Source organism: Mercenaria mercenaria, chromosome 5 (genome assembly GCF_021730395.1).
Source record: "Mercenaria mercenaria strain notata chromosome 5, MADL_Memer_1, whole genome shotgun sequence".
Classification (NCBI taxonomy): Eukaryota; Metazoa; Mollusca; class Bivalvia; order Venerida; family Veneridae; genus Mercenaria; species Mercenaria mercenaria.
Window position 1 is genome coordinate 51373281 of NC_069365.1, and position 21531 is coordinate 51394811.

At 37.2% G+C, this 21531-nt stretch overlaps 1 protein-coding gene across 2 annotated transcripts; it reads right to left on the bottom strand.

The window, feature by feature from the left end:
- Positions 1–372: 372 nt before the first annotated feature.
- LOC123557190 (S-adenosylmethionine-dependent methyltransferase Rv2258c-like) lies at positions 373–19961 on the bottom strand. Of its 2 annotated transcripts, none has more exons than XM_045348497.2 (5): positions 19892–19961; positions 14025–14237; positions 12558–12751; positions 6673–6807; positions 373–1297 (listed from the first exon to the last, which is right to left on the bottom strand). In XM_045348497.2, exons 2-5 carry the CDS (start codon positions 14189–14191, stop codon positions 735–737), a joined length of 1059 nt encoding a protein of 352 aa, XP_045204432.2. In that variant the 5' UTR covers positions 14192–14237; positions 19892–19961; the 3' UTR covers positions 373–734. The 2 variants fall into 2 exon arrangements, with proteins under 2 accessions (XP_045204432.2, XP_053399494.1); XM_053543519.1 differs by lacking the exon at positions 19892–19961 and adding an exon at positions 19290–19310.
- Positions 19962–21531: the final 1570 nt, after the last annotated feature.

Here is a 21531-nt window from a genome sequence, read left to right on the forward strand (position 1 = left end):
TTCATAAACAGGAAATATGCTGTGGTGTTTCCTAGGCAAACAACAATAAATATGAGCCATGCCATGAGAAAACCAACATAGTGGCTTTGCGACCAGCATGGATCCAGACCAGCCTGCACATCCTCGCAGTCTGGTCAGGATCCATGCTGTTCACTAACAGTTTCTCTAATTGCAATAGGTTTTGAAAGTGAACAGCATGGATCCTGAGGATGTGCAAGCTGGTCTGGATCCATGCTGGTCGCAAAGCCACTATGTTGGTTTTTCCATGGCATGGCTCATATTTATTGTTGTTTGCCTAGGAAACACCACAGCATATTTCCTCAAATGTTGTTTTTTTATAAAAGAGCATTTCTTGAATCAAGAATTATACTATAGTGAAAAAAGAATTTTATTTTTATCCAGTTATATGTAAAACTGCATACTTTAAAGCACAAATGTACATAAATGTAGTTTGTTATATGTCCCGTTATGTGTCATTTACAGCAGGGATGTATTCTTAAGCCCCGAGTGTAAGATAGAGTTTTCCAGCACTAGGGAAACCACTGGATACTCCCATTTCATATGCAAGAAACTGGCCTTGTTCTCAGTTCATACCCTTATGGCACATCAGAAATGTGGTGTCGAGAGTGAGCTGTACAAGTTGTAAAATTTGTTTATTATCAAACTAAATCATTTAGTATGAACTTTAAAATAAGTCATCTTTTTTTCTGATTAACAATTTGATAAGTTAAAGTCTACTTCGTGCAGAGGAAAAACGCCTTTGTTCCAATCACAATAAGTGAAGATTTACCACTTATTTTGAAATTTGCCTGTTTTATCGCCTTTTCAATTTCTTCCCTGCCCCAGCATGCACCGTAACCAATACGAGGCTCTTGTGTCATACTTGACGGCAGACATATAAAACTGCTGCATGCGTAATACATTGCTGCGCTTCTATCGCCAGCATTGTCCACCGGGTTGCTATGGAAACCTATTTCTATGAGACTGAAATAACCATCATTTTTCAGCACTTTGTATATTTGTTCTAAAGCTTTATGTGGATTTGGTAAATCGTGTAGTACATCATACACAAACACAAAATCAAAACTTTCAGTCCATTCCTCCGGTAGATTGTGGGCATCCCCTGTGGTAAATGTTATATTAGTTAATCCTTTTTTGCTTTTAGTTCTGTTGGCCTTCTCCACACCAACTTCAGAGTAGTCCAGTCCAACGAATGTAGAGTTAGGGAATCTCTGTGCAAGGACATTTGCATAGCTTCCAGAACCACAACCCACATCAAGAACTTTGATGCCAGATTCTGAAATTATTATAAACCATGTATGATGCTTTGTTCAAAAATGCACAGTCTGTCTGAATACATTATCATACATTTATATAAATGATCATGTGGTAAATTCTTATTGTAGGTCAGTATAATACCATTTTTAGGCCATTTTGAATATTCCAAATTACCCTAAATAGTCATCTGACCTATATCCTACATTTAACTCACAACAAGAATTGGAAATAGTTAATATATTCTTACGTAGCATGTAATAAAATAGAAGGCTGAGTGTTTGCTTGTGATGGCTTGATTGTATATTCAATGCAATTCTGTTGCTTGTTTCAGTAAGTCTGTTTGTGCAAGTATTCTTGTGTTTGTTTATGCGACTCTGTAAGCGTTTGCTTGTTGTGAAATTTATTATGTCTCCCCCAGGAGACATATTGTTTTTGCCCTGTCCATCCGTCCGTCCTTCCGTCCGTACGTCACACTTCATTTCCGAGCAATAACTGGAGAACCATTTGACCTAGAACCTTCAAACTTCATAGGGTTATAGGGCTGCTGGAGTAGACAACCCCTATTGTTTTTGGGGTCACTCCGTCAAAGCTCAAGGTCACAGGGGCCTGAACACTGAAAACCATTTCCGATCAATAACTAGAGAACCACTTGACCCAGAATGTTGAAACTTCATAGGATGATTGGTCATGAAGAGTAGATGATCCCTATTGATTTTGGGGTCACTCCGTCAAAGGTCAAGGTCACAGGGGCCTGAACATTGAAAACCATTTCCGATCAATAACTAGAGAACCACTTGACCCAGATTGTTGAAACTTCATAGGATGATTGGTCATGAAGAGTAGATGACCCCTATTGATTTTGGGGTCACTCCGTCAAAGGTCAAGGTCAAAGGGGCCTGAACATTGAAAACCATTTCTGATCAATAACTACAGAACCACTTGACCCAGACTGTTGAAACTTCATAGGATGATTGATCATAAAAAGTAGATGACCCCTATTGATTTTGGGGTCACTCCATCAAAGGTCAAGGTCACAGGGGCCTGAAAATGGAAAACCATTTCCAATCCATAACTAGAGAATCACTTGACCAAGAATGTTGAAACTTCATAGGATGATTGGTCATGAAGAGTAGATGACCCCTATTGATTTTGGGGTCACTCCGTCAAAGATCAAGGTCACAGGGGCCTGAACATGGAAAACCATTTCTGATCAGTAACTACAGAACCACTTGACCCAGAATGTTGAAACTTCATAGGATGATTGATCATAAAGAGTAGATGACCCCTATTGATTTTGGGGTAACTCCATCAAAGGTCAAGATCACAGGGGCCTGAACATGGAAAACCATTTCCGATCAATAACTAGAGAACCACTTGACCCAGAATGATGAAACTTCATAGGATGATTGTACATGCAAAGTAGATGACCCCTATCGATTTTGGGGTCACTCTATTAAAGGTCAAGGTCACAGGGGCCTGAACATTGAAAACCATTTCCGGTCAGTAACTTGAGAACCACTTGACACAGAATGTTGGAACTTAATTGGATGATTGGTCATGCAAAGTAGATGACCCCTAACGATTTTGGGGTCACTCTGTGAAAGGTCAAGGTCACAGGGGCCTGAACATTGAAAACCACTTCCGGTCAGTAACTTGAGAACGAACCACTTGACCCAGAATGATGAAACTTCATAGGATGATTTGTCATGCAAAGTAGATGACCGCTAACGATTTTAGGGTCACTCTGTTAAAGGTCAAGGCCACAGGGGCCTGAACATGGAAAACCATTTCCAATCAATAACATGAGAACCTCTCGACCCAGAATGTTGAAACTTCATAGGATGATTGTTCATGCAGAGTAAATGACCCCTTTTATTTTTGGGGTCACTCCATTAAAGGTCAAGGTCACAGGGGCCTGAACATTGATAACCAGTTCCGATCAATAACTTGAGAACCACCTGACCCAGAATGTTGAAACTTCATAGGATGATTGAACATGCAGAGTAGATGACCCCTATTGATTTTGGGGTCAGTCTATTAAAGGTCAAGGTCACAGTGGCCTGTTCATGTAAAATCATTTTTTGGAAATAACTTGAGAACCACTTGACCTACAATCTTGAAACTTAATAGGATGATTGGACATGCAGGGCAGATGACCCCTATTTATTTTGAGGTCACTTGATCAAAGGTCAAGGTCACAGGAGCCTGAACAGTGACTTGAGAACCACTAGGCCAAGAGTGTTGAAATTTAGCGGGATGACTGGACATGCCAAGTAGATGATCCCTATTGCAGCCAACCATCAGTGTCTCTTTGACTTTCGCTCCTGACCCCTATTGACTTCTTGCCTATAGGACTTTGCATTGGGGGAGACATGCGCTTTTTACAAAAGCATTTTCTAGTTTACATTTGTTTCTGTCAGTCTGTATGTTTGTTTGTTAACATCTGATTGTGTTTATTGGTGTTTGTGCAAGTCTGTAAGTGCCAGTCTGTTTATGACTGTTTGTCAGTCAACTCGAGTTTGTTTGAGCATGTATATCATGACTGTGTGAGTCCATCAGTGTCTGACTGTGCGAGCCTGTTTATGTAAGTCTATTTGTATTTGTTTGTTGAGGTTTGTTGATGTCAGGCTGTTTGTGTTTATATGTATATTCATGTTTGTGCGAGTCTTTTGTACTTGTTAATGTGTCTTTTGAATTTATTTCCATATATTTGTTTGTGTGAGTTCTCTGTGTTTGTTTATATGTCTTTTGTGTTTATTTGTATGTTTGTGTGTGTTTTTTGTGTTTGTTTTTGCGAGTCCTCCCTGCTTGTTACTGCAGCTTTGTTTAAGTGAGACTGTCTGTGTTTATTCTTTTGACTCTTGTCTATGTTTGTCTCTTGTGTGTTTGAGCTGGTTTGAGTGAGTCTCCTTTTACTTGATTGTGTGAACCTGTTTGTTTTACTCTGATTGTGTCAGTCTGATCATGCAAGTATATTTGTATGAGTTTGTTTATGGCTGTATGTATTTGTTTGTGCAAGTCTCCTTCTACTGTTGGAGTGATTCTGTTTGGTAGTTTGACAGGCCCTATGCCCTTTCCAACCATATATCATGTACAGGGACCTGCCTATTTGTGCATACATATTAAACCTGGTTAATTAATAACATGTCCTAACATAAACAAGAGGACCATGATGGTCCTGAATCGCTCACCTCTTCCCACATGACCCAGTTTTGAGTATGACTTCGTTTTTTCTATTATCTGACATAGTGACCTAGTTTTTGAGCTCATGTGACCCAGTTTTGAACTTTACCTAGATATTATCAAGATAAAAATTCTGACCAATTTTCATGAAGATCCATTGAAAAATATGGTCTCTAGAGAGGTCACAAGGTTTTTCTATTATTTGACCTATTGATCTAGTTTTCGAAGGTACGTGACCCTGTTTTGAACTTCAAGGTGAACATTCTCACTAATTTTCATGAAAATCTCATGAAAAATATGGCCTCTAGAGAGGTCACAAGGTTTTTCTATTTTTATACCTACTGGCCTAGCTTTTGATCGCACGTGACCCAGTTTCGAAATTGACCTAGATATCATCAAGGTGAACATTCAGATCAATTTTCATGAAGATCCATTGAAAAATATGGCCTCTAGAGAGGTCAAAAGATTTTAACAATTTTAGACCTACTGACCTAGTTTTTGACCGCAGTTGACCCAGTTTCAAATCTGACCTAGATATCATCAAGATGAACATTCAGACCAATTTTCATACAGATCCCATGAAAAGTATGGCCTCTAGAGAGGTCACAAGGTTTTTTTATTATTTGACCTACTGACCTAGTTTTTTACGGCATGTGACCCAGTTTCAAATTTGACCTAGATATCATCAAGGTGAACATTCTGACCAATTTTTATGGAGATCCATTCAATAGTATGGCCTTTAGAGAGGTCACAAGGTTTCTCTATTTTTAGACCTACTGACCTAGTTTTTGACCGCACATGACCCTGTTTCAAACTTGACCTAGATATCATCAAGATGAACATTCAGACCAACTTTCATACAGATCCCATGAAAAATATGGCCTTTAGAGAGGTCACAAGGTTTTTCTATTATTTGACCTACTGACCTAGTTTTTGATGGCACGTGACCCACTTTCGAACTTGACCTAGATATCATCAAGATGAACATTCAGACCAACTTTAATACAGATCCCATGAAAAATATGGCATCTAGAGAGGTCACAAGGTTTTTCTGTTATTTGACCTACTGACCTAGTTTTTGAAGGCATGTGACCCACTTTCGAACTTGACCTAGATATCATCAAGGTGAACATTCTGACCAATTTTCATGAAGATCTCATGAAATATATGGCCTCTAGAGAGGTCACAAGGTTTTTCTATTTTTAGACCTACTGACCTAGTTTTTGACCGCACGTGACCCAGTTTTGAACTTGACCTGGATATCATCAAGACGAACATTCAGACCAACTTTATTACAGATCCCATGAAAAACATGGCCTTTAGAGAGGTCACAAGGTTTTTCTATTATTTGACCTACTGACCTAGTTTTTTAAGGCACGTGACCCAGTTTCGAATTTGACCTAAATATCATCAAGGTGAACGTTCTGACCAATTTTCATGAAGATCTTGTGAAATATATGGCCTCTAGAGAGGTCACAAGGTTTTTCTATTTTTAGACCTACTGACCTAGTTTTTGAAGGCACGTGATCCAGTTTCGAACTTGACCTAGATATCATCAAGGTGAACGTTCTGACCAATTTTCATGAAGATCTTGCGAAATATATGGCCTCTATAGAGGTCACAAGGTTTTTCTATTTTTAGACCTACTGACCTAGTTTTTGATGGCACGTGACCCAGTTTCGAACTTGACTTAGATATCATCAAGGTGAACGTTCTGACCAATTTTCATGAAGATCTTGTGAAATATATGACCTCTAGAGAGGTCACAAGGTTTTTCTATTTTTAGACCTACTGACCTAGTTTTTGATGGCACGTGACCCAGTTTCGAACTTGACCTAGATATCATCAAGGTGAACGTTCTGACCAATTTTCATGAAGATCTTGTGAAATATATGGCCTCTAGAGAGGTCACAAGGTTTTTCTATTTTTAGACCTACTGACCTAGTTTTTGATGGCACGTGACCCAGTTTCGAACTTGACCTAGATATCATCAAGACGAACATTCTGACCAACTTTCATAAAGATCCCATGAAAAATGTGACCTCTAGAGTGGTCACAAGCAAAAGTTTACGGACGCACGGACGCACGGACGACGGTCGACGGACACCGCGCAATCACAAAAGCTCACCTTGTCACTTTGTGACAGGTGAGCTAATAATATCTATACATTCCTCTGAAATAAATTCATTATCTGAGCAGGTGAATACTAACCAAGTTTTGGCACCACTCCCTGTTGAGTTAGTAATGGTATATATTCATTGTCCACTGTGTTATCGCACATCAACGACCTGTATCCATCAAACCAGTCAAACCAGCCAGATGCTTCCTCATCTTGGTAACTTATTCCTGAAATATTTAAAAAATAAAATAAATAAAAAAAATCAAAGTCTGTGTCTTACACAAAATGTTAAAATAGTTACTGACCCAAAAATGTTTAAAAATCCATTGATGAATATGAGAGTTGTTTTAGACCCCAAATAAGGATCAGAAGATGACTTTGGGGCTTGGTATCAAGTCTGGAACTGTGCACGAGAGGTAAAATGAGGTCTAAAGGCTATGCAATCACAATATGCCACCCTTGTGGGGTTTTAATAGAAGTATAAACCAGAAATCATCAACACTGATCACTCCTCACTGCAACAACTACCCTACAATGCACTACAATACTGCATGGAAGTTTCATGAATCCAAACAGATGTTTACCAAAATTTACAAGCATCATCAAAGGGCATTGACTCATGGAAAATTCTGACACTCAGATGACAAATACAACTATATTTCATAGCTTTTACTGCTGTGAAGTTTCTTTCTAACATGGCTCGATCTGGTTGCCAGTTAAACAACTAAGATCAAGCTGTGTATATATTCTGCAATAAAAATGGTTGACATGAGGACCAGTTTGAAAGCATGACATCAATTTTCATGTCAAATTGCCACATGACCTCCACTGCATTATTATTATTATAAATGAAGTCCAGCATAATTTTCATCAAAATATGTCAATGAGCATGTTAGAATGAAAACAGTGGTAGATCGTGATATTTACCATGTGTCATCATTCAGATGCTTAGATATTTATGTGGTGTTTCATTCCTGTGCATCTGAACTCTGAATCGAGTGACAAACCACTCATAGGACTTTAACATTTGATAATAAAAAACTGAGCAATATCAGCTGATAATGTTGTATAACTAAAATAACCAATGGGTAATAATTCATGAAAAATCAACCCACTGGAACAGAACGATTACAGGCTAAAAAACACCAGACTAAGTATGAATCCCAACGGTGTCCTTGATGTGAACTTGTAACAGTTAATGCCACATGTTCCTGAGAAGACGCTATGAAAATATCTCGTAACTTAGATCATTAAAGGGAAATAACTCTGAATATCCTATCAATTTCTATCAATCCTTTGTTCCTATCACTTTCATTTCTGTGAAGTTTTATCAAAATTAAACAGCAGTTAAGGAGAACAAGAGGACCATGATGGTCCTGAATCGCTCACCTCTTCCCACATGACCCAGTTTTGAGTATGACGTCGTTTTTTTTTCTATTATTTGACATAGTGACCTAGTTTTTCAGCTCATGTGACCCAGTTTTGAACTTGACCTAGATATTATCAAGATAAAAATTCTGACCAATTTTCATGAAGATCCATTGAAAAATATGGTCTCTAGAGAGGTCACAAGGTTTTTCTATTATTTGACCTATGGACCTAGTTTTCGAAGGTACGTGACCCTGTTTTGAACTTGATCTAGATATCATCAAGGTGAACATTCTCACTAATTTTCATGAAGATCTCATGAAAAATATGGCCTCTAGAGAGGTCACAAGGTTTTTCTATTTTTAGACCTACTGACCTAGTTTTTGATTGCACGTGACCCAGTTTCGAAACTGACCTAGATATCATCAAGGTGAACATTCAGATCAATTTTCATGAAGATCCATTGAAAAATATGGCCTCTAGAGAGGTCAAAAGATTTTAATTATTTTAGACCTACTGACCTAGTTTTTGACCGCAGATGACCCAGTTTCAAACTTGAACCAGATATCATCAAGATGAACATTCAGATCAACTTTCATACATATCCCATGAAAAATATGGCCTCTAGAGAGGTCACAAGGTTTTTTTATTATTTGACCTACTGACCTAGTTTTTTAATGCACGTGACCCAGTTTCAAACTTGACCTATATATCATCAAGAAAAACATTCAGACCAACTTTCATACAGATCCCATGAAAAATATGGCCTCTAGAGAGGTCACAACGTTTTTTCATTATTTGACCTACTGACCTACTTTTTGAAGGCACATGACCCACTTTCAAACATGACCTAGATATTATCAAGATGAATATTCAGACCAACTTTCATACAGATCCCATGCAAAATATGGCCTCTAGAGAGGTCACAAGGTTTTTCTATTATTTGACCTACTGACCTAGTTTTTGATGGCACGTGACCCACTTTCGAACTTGACCTAGATATCATCAAGGTGAACATTCTGACCAATTTTCATGAAGATCTCATGAAATATATGGCCTCTAGAGAGGTCACAAGGTTTTTCTATTTTTAGACCTACTGACCTAGTTTTTGACCATACGTGACCCAGTTTCGAATTTTATCTAGATATCATCAAGATGAACATTCAGACCAACTTTCATACAGATCCCATGGAAAATATGGCCTTTAGAGAGGTCACAAGGTTTTTCTATTATTTGACCTACTGACCTAGTTTTTGATGGCACGTGACCCACTTTCGAACTTGACCTAGATATCATCAAGGTGAACGTTCTGACCAACTTTCATGAAGATCTTATGAAATATATGGCCTCTAGAGAGGTCACAAGGTTTTTCTATTTTTAGACCTACTGACCTAGTTTTTGAAGGCACGTGACCCAGTTTCGAACTTGACCTAAATATCATCAAGGTGAACATTCCGACCAATTTTCATGAAGATCTTGTGAAATATATGGCCTCTAGAGAGGTCACAAGGTTTTTCTATTTTTAGACCTACTGACCTAGTTTTCGACGGCACGTGACCCAGTTTCGAACTTGACCTAGATATCATCAAGATGAACATTCTGACCAACTTTCATATAGATCCCATGAAAAATGTGACCTCTAGAGTGGTCACAAGCAAAAAGTTTACGGACGGACGCACGCACGGACGCACGCACGGACGACGGACGACGGACACCGCATGATCACAAAAGCTCACCTTGTCACTTTGTGACAGGTGAGCTAAAAAGTGATGACAACTTTTCATTACAAGCCCAAAGATGAACAAGATCAAAAATTTATATCTCTTATCTATAGGGCGGGACAAAATAAAAGAGGCACTTGCGGTGAAATCATTAGTAGTGGGTGGATAACTTTCGTGCATTATGTGGTTGATGTCAAGCCATGAAATAAGTGTCCGACAAACACATAAAATTTGCATTCATTCCTCGAATTCAACTCCCCCACCCCCCTAAACAAGAGGACCATGATGGTCCTGAATCGCTCACCTATCCCCACATGACCCAGTGTTGAACTGAGTATGACGTCGTTATTTCTATTATTTGACATAGTGACCTAGTTTTGAGCACATGTGACCTAGATATCATCAAGATAAAAAATTCTGACCAATTTTCACGAAGATCCATTGAAAAATATAGCCTCTAGAGAGGTCACAAGGTTTTTCTATTATTTGACCTAATGACCTAGTTTTTGAAGGCACGTGACCCACTTTTAAACTTGACCTAGATATCATCAAGGTGAACATTCTCACCAATTTTCATGAAGATCTCGTGAAAAATATGGCCTCTAGAGAGGTCACAAGGTTTTTCTATTTTTTGACCTACTGACCTAGTTTTTGACCGCACATGACCCAGTTACGAACCTGACCTAGATATCATCAAGCTGAACATTCTGACCAATTTTCATGAAGATCCGTTGAGAAATATGGCCTCTAGAGAGGTCACAAGGTTTTTTCTATTTTTAGACCTACTGACCTAGTTTTTGATCCCACATGACCCAGTTTCAAACCTGGCTTAGATATCATCAAGGTGAACATTCTGACCAATATTCATGAAGATCTCATGAAAAATATGGCCTCTAGAGAGGTCACAAGGTTTTTCTATTTTTAGATCTACTGACCTAGTTTTTAACCCCACGTGACCCAGTTTCGAACTTGACCTAGATATCTTCAAGGTAAATACTCTGACCAATTTTCATGAAGACCCATTGAAAAATATCGCCTCTAGAGAGGTCATAAGGTTTTTCTATTTTTAGATCTACTGACCTAGTTTTTGACTGCACGTGACCCAGTTTCGAACTTGACCTAGATATCATCAAGGTGAACATTCTCACCAATTTTCATGAAGATCCATTGAGAAATATGGCCTCTAGAGAGGTCACAAGGTTTTTCTATTTTTTAGATCTACTGACCTAGTTTTTGACCCCACATGACCAAGTTTCGAACTTGACCTAGATATCATCAAGGTGAACATTCTGACCAATTTTCATGAAGATCCATTGAGAAATATGGCCTCTAGAGAGGTCACAAGGTTTTTCTATTTTTAGACCTAATGACCTAGTTTTTGACCCCACATGACCCAGTTTCGAACTTGACCTAGATATCATCAAGGTGAACATTCTGACCAATATTCATGAAGTTCTCATGAAAAATATGGCCTCTAGAGAGGTCACAAGGTTTTTCTATTTTTAGATCTACTGACCTAGTTTTTAACCCCACGTGACCCAGTTTCGAATTTGACCTAGATATCATCAAGATGAACGTTCTGACCAATTTTCATGAAGATCCATTGAGAAATATGGTCTCTAGAGAGGTCACAAGGTTTTTCTATTTTTAGATCTACTGACCTAGTTTTTGACCCCACATGACCCAGTTTCAAACTTGACCTAGATATCATCAAGGTGAACATTCTGACCAATTTTCATGAAGATCCATTGAGAAATATGGCCTCTAGAGAGGTCACAAGGTTTTTCTATTTTTAGACCTAATGACCTAGTTTTTGACCCACATGACCCAGTTTCGAACTTGACCTAGATATCATCAAGGTGAACATTCTGACCAATATTCATGAAGATCTCATGAAAAATATGGCCTCTAGAGGGGTCACAAGGTTTTTCTATTTTTAGACCTACTGACCTAGTTTTTAACCCCACGTGACCCAGTTTCGAATTTGACCTAGATATCATCAAGGTGAACATTCTGACCAATTTTCATGAAGATCCCATGAAAATATCGCCTCTAGAGAGGTCACAAGGTTTTTCTATTTTTAGACACAATGACCTAGTTTTTGACCCTACGTGACCCAGTTTCGAACTTGACCTAGATATCATCAAGGTAAACATTCTGACCAATATTCATGAAGATCTCATGAAAAATATGGCCTCTAGAGAGGTCACAAGGTTTTTCTATTTTTAGACCTACTGACCTAGTTTTTGAACCCACGTGACCCAGTTTCGAACTTGACCTAGATATCATCAAGGTGAACATTCTGACCAATTTTCATGAAGATCTTATGAAATATATGGCCTCTAGAGAGGTCACAAGGTTTTTCTATTTTTAGAACTACTGACCTAGTTTTTGAAGGCACGTGACCCAGTTTCGAACTTGACCTAGATATCATCAAGATGAACATTCTGACCAACTTTCATAAAGATCCCATGAAAAATGTGACCTCTAGAGTGGTCACAAGCAAAAGTTTACGGACGCACGGACGCACGGACGGACGACGGACGACGGACACCGCGCGATCACAAAAGCTCACCTTGTCACTTTGTGACAGGTGAGCTAAAAACTGTTGTTTTCAACCAAACCATGAAATTTTCAGCCCACGAAATTAACCTTTAGCCTGCTGGCAGTGAGTGATTCTACCTTTGCAACCCAGTCATGTCCGTGCAGGCTAATTATGGTCTGCACTGTTCGCTATTCAGTCAGTAAATATTCAGTGAATACCCCTTCGAATAATAAATGATACTGCCATTACTGAATGATAAACAAGTCCATTTTAGAAATTTAGCAGGGTATAGGTTAAATGATTTCACTGTTACAGCATAAGGAGATAGCAGAACTACTATTACCATAAGGACCATCCTTTTTAAAACACTCCTTCACTTTATCTGACCGCTTGCCTAGTGTGAACAAAATGGGTGCGAAGCCCATCTGTGTCATAATGGTTTCTCTGAACTCCTCAGGCACTGTGTACAGGTTTGTTTCTCTGTTCTGTAAAATAATACCAGCAGCTACCATAGCAGACAACCATTCCTTTGTGTATCTGAAATAGTTTGGAAAGTTCGAAACATTTTTAAATTTGCATAATTTTTTATTTTTTGTTTATGTACACCTTCATATATAATTACTAGTCATAGAAAACAGGGGTGTGGCTGACTTGTTGGCAGTGCTGCTTTGGAGCTGAATACTGTATAATATGGTAATAAGCTAGTGAAATCCTAGGCCATACATTGCAACGGTCACCCCTACTTGCAGAAACTTTTTGAAATACATATACATTGTACTTGAAATGGAGGCATCTGGTGGCTTTTCAAAATAAATCTTCAGATGGAACTCAATGAAGAAATAAGAAATAAAATTTCAAAAATCTACAGACAACAGCTTTATCACAATACCTTTCATTTTCAAATGTACTGGCTTGGAATTTATCAAAGAGACTCTGAGATATACTTATTGAATATATTGTTATGTCAGTAGTGTTTTACAGATTGTCGAAGCAATTTGAAATGAATGAATATTGTATGGCCAAAAAAGTGTTGTTGGAATAATAATCTTATGGTAGATGCATAGATTATTCATGTAAGGCGTAAAAAAAAACTGTTTGTTAATTTCCAGTATCCCGACCTACCCTAAATTTTTGGCCTGACCCTAAATGTTTTTATGGCCTTGGAGAATACTGTTTTCAATTTTTTAACAAAAAGTTGCAAAACTGCACTTTTTATGCTTTAAACATGGTCAGTGATGTTACAAATCAACTTACTGATGCTCTAAAGGCATAACCCCCTTATTTGTATTCATTTTTTGACACAAAAATAATTTCTGAAAAGTCTTGCATAATAAAAAAAATCAAAAAAGAAAAATTTCCGACTTACCTACCCTAATTTTTTTGAGCATGTTACCAGAAACAAGGAATTTTTTTTAAGCCTAAATAAATTCCAAATTCTTCTCTTAAGACCAAGATGTTTCTTCCTTTGAGCCTTAAAGTTTGTACTTTTTATCTGATGAATTAGGGAGTTTACAATGAGATATAATTAAAAGGTAGTGAAATATATACATTTGAGAAATTGTTCAAAGTAAATACGTATTTGTGCATAACAACTTAAATTTAACACTTTTTAAAGTAAATTATACCTTTGCACTAAACAACTTAAATTTTACACTTTTTCAAAATGATAAGTATTTTGAAATATAACTGGACCTGGAATAAAGATTATATATATCACACAAATTTTGTGTGAGAACAGTCAGAAATGTAACATAGTTATAAAATGATAAGGTCTTTAGAAATTCTTTCAGTTTATAGTACATTACCCTACCTTTCTTTTAACTTTAAACACTCTGCTACTTCTTCTACACTTATAGGTTTCTTAGCTTCACACATGACCTTGAAGAGTCCAAGGTCATGGCCTAGGCCAATGGATAGCATCAGGCATCCATTCTGGTATATACTTTTAAAATATTTGCCAAATCCTTCTTTATCCATCCTTGTGAACAACAGCTTGCCAGTGGTCTTTGTTAAATTTAATCTTCTGCAAAATGAAAAAAATAAACAATTAAAATATGACTGAATGTTTTTGTTACCGAGCAATTTGTGAGTTTGATAAATGGTCTGCACCAGTATCACTTTAGTGAAGCATGTTTGGTAAATTATGAATATGGCACAAAGACAATGAGGACAATTTTGTTATTGAAATAATTGAGCCGTGCCATGAGAAAACCACCATAGTGGGTTTGCGATCAGCATGGATCCAGACCAGCCTGCACATCCGTGCAGTCTAGTCAGGATCCATGCTGTTCGCTAACAGTTTCTCTAATTGCAATAGACTTTGAAAGCAAACAGCATGGATTCTGACCAGACTGCGCGGATGCGCAGGCTGGTCTGGATCCATGCTGGTCGCAAACCCACTATGTTGGTTTTCTCATGGCGCGGCTCAATCATCTTTGATGAGTGAACACCAGATGATGCAAATTTTTCATGAGTGGCATATAGCCATGAGTGAAAATGTAAGATATGGTGTTCATGAGTGAAAGATATTTTGATCTTACATGTAAAACCAACAAATTTTCTTATATTTCATGTTTTACTAAATTTACCAATTTTAAAGTTTCTTACCAGTGAAAACAAGAGTGTGTAGAACACGAAATGCCCCCTTGAGGCATGCAGTAATTGCACAAAGAACAGAAATTATTTAGTCACTGTGCACTGGATGTTTGACGTACTGGCCTCAAAATCAATAATTATGGGTCAATGTACCAATCATAAGTAAACTCTGTATCAAATGTGATCTAAGACCAAAGCATTCTCCAGTTATCTGGCAAAAAAAAGTTCTGCTGTTTTGGGTCAATATGATCTTGACCTTTGACCTACTGACCTCAAAAACAATAGGGTCATCTGCTGGTCATGACCAACCTCCCCATCAACTTTAATGATCCTAGGCCCAAGTGTTCTTGATTTATCATCCAGAAACCGTTTAACTGTTCCGGATCTCTGTGACCTTGACCTTTGACCTACTGACCTCAAAATCAATAGGGGTGATCTGCTTGTCATGATCAACATCCCTATTAAGTTTCGTGATCATAGGTCCAAGCGTTCTTGAGTTATCATCTGGAAACTGTTTAACTGTTCTGGGTCACTGTGACCTTGACTTATGACCTACTGATCTCAAAAGTAATAAGGGTCATCTGCTGGGCATGGCCAACCTCCCTATCAACTTTCATGATCCTAGGCCCAAGTGTTCTTGAGTTATCATCTGGAAACCAATTGGTCTACGGACCGACCGACATACCAACATCTGCAAAACAATATACCCCACCTTCTTTGAAGGGGGGCATAAATATATATTTGATATTTTTTCACTGTGAAAATACTAGATATATTTCACTCTAATTTTAATTTTGATAATTCACTTAAAACATGTAATATAAACTGAAGGTTTTTGAGATTGATTTTCATATATTTATCAGGAACACCAGTCAGCATTCAGAGTTCCTGAAAAACGGTCCTTCTGAAAGTTTACTGCAAGCATGGAACAGTTCCTTTTCAGTATTATGAAAATATTAATCTTGATTTTATTTGGTGATGTTACATTGTCCACAGTCCTGGCATGCCCAATGTAATCAGTGTGGTTTTAAAATTCTAATCACTGTGTCAATCAGATTTTACACTTCATTATTTAATGGACTTTTTACAAAATTTTACTTCTATATCATTTAAAATTAACATTTCTATTCACTGAACATTTGATACACGTCAGATATTCTCAAACAGCCAATTTCCCAACCAAGACACAACTTTTCAGCATGAGAACATACGCTGCACAGGGAATGATAGGAATATAAGGTGAAATAAATAAAAAATGTTAAAGATTTGAACTGTTTTTAACATGGAAGCAATTCAGTAGAAATGCAAGTTCCTAAAACGATTACCTCCCTTCCACTACAAAGATAATACCTTGAATATGAATAAATGCAGTTACAGAGAATTAGCTCAATAGCTGTATGAAATGTGAAGCAGTAAAATTCTATTGTTATAAAAATAAATGTACCGGTACACACAACTTTTCAAATACTTTCACCGAAAATGAAGATAAGAATTACAAATTTTACAAAAGAAAAAAATAAAAGAATTAGTTTTTTTTCCAAATATTAATGTCATAAATAGTTGCTTCAAGGCAAATGACAAAACCCACTTAATGTTTGTAGGCAAATCCATATTATACCTAGAGCTTTCATTAAGGACGTATGCTAGAATTTGGTGCGAAAATTTTCCAATAACAGAATTTCATCAAACTTTGGATATGAAGGACAATCATCTAAGAAACAAAAAAATGCAATAAAATCATAGGTACCGGTATCAAAAAAGTTATCTGCCTTGAAAACGGCATTTCCCAAAAATGAAGTTTTCAAGGCAGATAACTCTTTTTCGAATCCGGTGACCTATGATTTTATTGCATTTTTGTTTCTTAGATGATTGTCCTTCAATATCCAAAGTTAAAGAAATTCTGTTATTGGAAAATTTTCGCCCATCTCATATACAGGGAATTCTAGCGTACCCCTTTCATTGCTCAACATCATGCATCCTGTAGACTTACACTAAGTCTTGTGCTCCAAACAGACTAGTTCCAATAGGTAAGAGACTCTCAGGTTTAAATTAAGAGTGTCTGACATTTTGAAAAAAAATCTAACCACACCATAAATTGTGAAATATTATGATAAAAAAAAATTTCCAGATGGGACCAGAGGCATCAACCCAGTGAGAAGGGTGCATACAAAATATACTTATTCATTTTAGGTCAATTGTAAATCAAGCTACCACTTTAGACACCTCATTCCCATTGAATGAAATTTTATACAAGGAACAGCACAAGTTCCAGAAATATTTAACGGACCTAACAAACATCCAAGGCAGTAATTGATACTATATCAAAACTAACTACAGCATCCATAGACATCACATCGAGCTTTTGTCCAACATGTCAAATACCCCAGTATCACTTTCTCAGATAATCTGAGCTTGAATGCCCAAGTTAGATGCCTATCAGCACACTTGCATTCCTTCGTAAGCACCTCTAGAGCCAGTTGCCTGAGAGATACTAAGTCCCACTGCTATACCTATTACTGAGTAGGCCTGAGCTGCATGGGACTATTGGATAATCCCAAATCTCAACTTGAGCTCTCTACATCAAAGAAGGGCTACCTCCATGCTATTCTGCAAACCTTGGACATTTTCAAGGCTGAGTAGGTGCAGTTCCATAGCTATGTACACGGTTTGTTCAAAGTTCACATCAGCTTTCTTGTGACTTATCTCATATCTTATATTATAGATGTTTTTAGATTTTTTATCCATTTAAATTTTAATATGCACGTTTGCAAGCCTGATAACAAATATGCACAATGATGTTCTAGAGTTGTCCCTGTGTAGTCAAAATAATTTGACGATCAGATTGTTTTATATTTGTGATGGGCAATATAAACATCAAAACTCTGAAGGACCAAAATAATGGAAGATAAATCACAGTACACAGTCATGTAATGTTATTGGTTTCATTGCTTGCACATATTGGTGTGTAACACGGTAAACGTTAATCGTGTACAGTATATACATAGGTTTAAATCACCAGAAAATTTGTAATTTTGGATATTATTTGATAATTTTTACATAAATCAATCAGGAATTGAATCCCCTTTTGATATCGTAGGAGGACCCGTTTCAGTGACTGACCCGTTTCAGTGACCTTCTGAAAATGTGCTGCCATTTCCAAGTGCAATACTTTAGGTAACTAATTATAGTAGGGTTGCTAACAGTAACATTTCAGCTTTCGATATGCTCGAAGAAAATGTTGTGCTGAAAATGACAGTTTGGTGGCATTGTTATTTCCATGGTAACCCCAATTATGAGACATTTTTCTTATTACTTTTTTATGCTCTCAAATTCTGATCAAGCTCTTTGGTTATCAGGGACATTTTGATTTATTTTCTGTTTTGTTGCAAACTTCATCTTGTTTTCTGTCTGATTTTTGTGCAGATAGAACAGTCCAACTATTACTTTTAGGAAATAAACAGCTTTGAAATCCATGATTGGCTTCTATCTTTTAACTGGTAATTATAGCCAATCTGAAAATGACAACTAACTTTCGCTTCTGATACTGTTGGCATGAGGTGGCCAGTGTTTCCATATTTTATCAAATGAGATAAACAGCATCTTGTTGAATAATGCAACACAGTATGTTTGAATATTACCAACAAATGTGCATAATTATAATGCCCAGTCTTCCAACCCCATCCCCTTATAATTTATAGAATTTGATGCTGCATAACCGGTACAACCGTTTTGCTTAGTACTTCATTATGAACACGGCCTAACATTGTTTTTACTTGGTTTATTGTTCAGTTTGTGGAAGTTAACAAAAGGCCAATTACTGGCTATCTGGACTAGTTTAGAAATAAGGTAGGGGTCACTGAAACAGGTCCCACAGAAAATCTGTAAGGCAGATCCAGGGCACTAGACAACTTTTGGGGACAGGTACCCATACCCTCAGGAAGGGGAATTTTTTCGACATTTTAAGACGAAAAGGAGAAGTTTAAGCCATGTATACAATGTATGTAACTACTTTTCACACTTATTAATACTGTTTTCAATCATTTCTAACTGATGTGACTATATTGCAACAGTAATCTTCCTTAGAGGCACTATATATTAAAAGAAAGAGTTAATATCTATTTGTGTCAAACAACCTATCATCAGGGGAATTTTCTTTTGAGAAAGGGGAAAAATACATATTATTTTAGAAGGGGAATGGTACCCATATTCGGCCCCAAAAATGGCCAAACGAGTGCCCTGAGATCAGGGTTGGTTGTGATAAACAGTACTAAATATATTTGCTGAAAGATTTTCCACTCTATTTTACATCATCTGAATTGGGGAAAGGCTACACTATAGTAATCCATAAATGAGATTAGTTCTTCTCCAAGAATTTATCTAATTCTGTCAGTGGTATTCTTAGGATCACAGAAACTGGTACCTCGAGGATACATAATTATAAGTTTTATTTGAATTTATGGCCAATTCGTGAAATACTCACCATTTAAACCTATAGCATGTAAAGCATCGGCAGCAATGAAAATTTCATCGGAAATTGCTTCAACTATTTTGGTCTTTCGAGTGTTTGATGCAAGTGGGGATATTGCCCATATGAAAAAAATATCTCAATATGTCCTATGATCACGTCAAATTAGTTGGACTAGTCCCCGTGCAATATAGAAAGCAGAATTATTCATTGTTACAAGGGTATGAGGGAAGCGAAATCAGTTTTCCACAAAGCAAAGGAGCTAATGGAAGCAGATTTCACATCTTTGGTATGAAACAGTAAGACAGGCCTGATAAATTGTTCAGTTTGATACACAGTCATCTTACAGCACTCATTTGGCTTATTTGAATTGCTTATTTTATGATTTGATAATTTAAAGTTGCGACAGCGACAGTCAAAAGTTATCACGCCTATTATTTGGACTAGATATCCAATAACGATCTAAAATAGAAGAATCTACTTTACTTCATCGCGTAAACAAATGACAATCAAATATATCTCTGCTTTAAAAGAATATCAACGTGTATTTTCTAGGCTGGACAAAGGACGGTAATTTCTTATATAAAATCAATGATCACTTTATGTAAACACTTTACCTTTTTCCCTTACACGTCAAGTTACGATCTAGATATTGACCTGTCAAAAATTCAACTCAACGGATCAAATCTGATGGAAAGGATAATCAATCACTCGCAAGACGGGTCATACAATTTACTACTAAGGACCGCTAAATACCACTAAGAACTACTAAGGAGGCAGCAGTTTTGATATGTTTCTGAAATCAACACTTAATAAGTATTTTTTTTTTGGTAGTCTGCATGCACCCTGTCCAATGCACGATAGTTTTATGCATTTTAGTAAAACCTAAATTTACAGGGGAGACACATGCCATTGAGGGTACAAAATAAAATCAGCATAAGAAGGCAGTTGGTTGAGTCCTAGAGTTAACAAGTCAAATGGTTTATCGCGGCCAGAAATTTATACAAACCGGACAGAAGTTTCGAAATTGTCATTTGTGCAGGAAAGAAGCGTTTACCATAATGTCCAGTGCTGGACAGGTATAGTTACCATGCAAGGACACAGCCAATTTTCTCAAAGGGGGTCCAATCCCCTGCCCCCCCCCCCCCCCCCCCCTCCACCCTGGAAATTTTGAAATTTAGCACTTCATTTTTTTGCATTCTGGGACAGTTTTATGGACTAACCTGTTAAATTTGGGAAAATGATAAAATCAAGCTTTCTTGAAGGTAAAATTCTTAGTTTCTTTTAGATGAATAATATGAATTATGTCAAGGTCGTATGTAGCAGCAGCCGCAGTCCTAATGTTGCTTTTTTCGAAAAACATTTTCTTTCCTTCTTGTCTTCTTTCCTTTTTTAAAGATTTTCCAGAGGGGGTCCGGACCCCCGGTCCCCCCCCCCCCCCCCCCCCTCTGGGTCCGCGCATGGTGACATATCATGCTTTCTGTTTATGCAGGTAAACTTGTGTTTGGTTAAATTTCAACAGAGCACAATTGTCTGAACAGTGTACAAACTCATTACTGTTTTTTCAGGCAAGGGTGGAAAAAAAGTGGTAGACAATGAAAGCAGTAACATTTTTATTAAAAAAAAATAAACAATGAGACAAACATCTCCAACATCTTTGGACGGTTCAAAAATCCCATGTTAAACATACGATAAAGCCCGAAACGCGTGAAAATGTTCCGAATGTAAATCGGGTGAAGTAAGCGCTCTAATGTATTAGTTAGATTATGCGTCTAGATTGATTAAACTGGGCGAGTCTACTTACTTATTACTTGAGGATGAAAAAAAAACGTGTTTTTTAAATGTTGCTCTTAAACAAGGGTGGCGGTTGAACTACTAAAAGTACAACAACAGTTAATTCACAACAAATCGTACGGTGTGTTTTATAATCAGTAGAAGCTAGTCGTATTTACGCTTAAGATACCTGTTTCACCCACAAGCAAAGAATTCACAGGTCCATCGTGAAATATTTTCTCCAGCGCGCAAATACTTGTCCTATACAATATGATCGCGCGATCAATAATACCAGGGGAAGGCAACGATGTGTATGTTTTATCATTGTTAAAAATGAGCCATTGTCATCATAATATCAAATACTATAATCACTTGTCTGATGTGAAGAAATCACAGAACATGATAGTACTGTACCCTTGATCTTTGAGACAGGGATATCTTCTGGGTTCTCTTGTGTTTCATAAAGACAATTTTTTCTTGAAAA

Excerpts from the sequence above, each read along its gene's own strand:
- LOC123557190 (XM_045348497.2), bottom strand. The coding sequence starts at position 14,191 with ATGGATAAAGAAGGATTTGGCAAATATTTTAAAAGTATATACCAGAAT. Across the intron at positions 6,808-12,557 it reads TAAAAAGGATGGTCCTTATG|GAATAAGTTACCAAGATGAG; the intron begins GTAATAGTAGTT and ends TAAATATTTCAG. Across the intron at positions 1,298-6,672 it reads GGGAGTGGTGCCAAAACTTG|AATCTGGCATCAAAGTTCTT; the intron begins GTTAGTATTCAC and ends TAATAATTTCAG.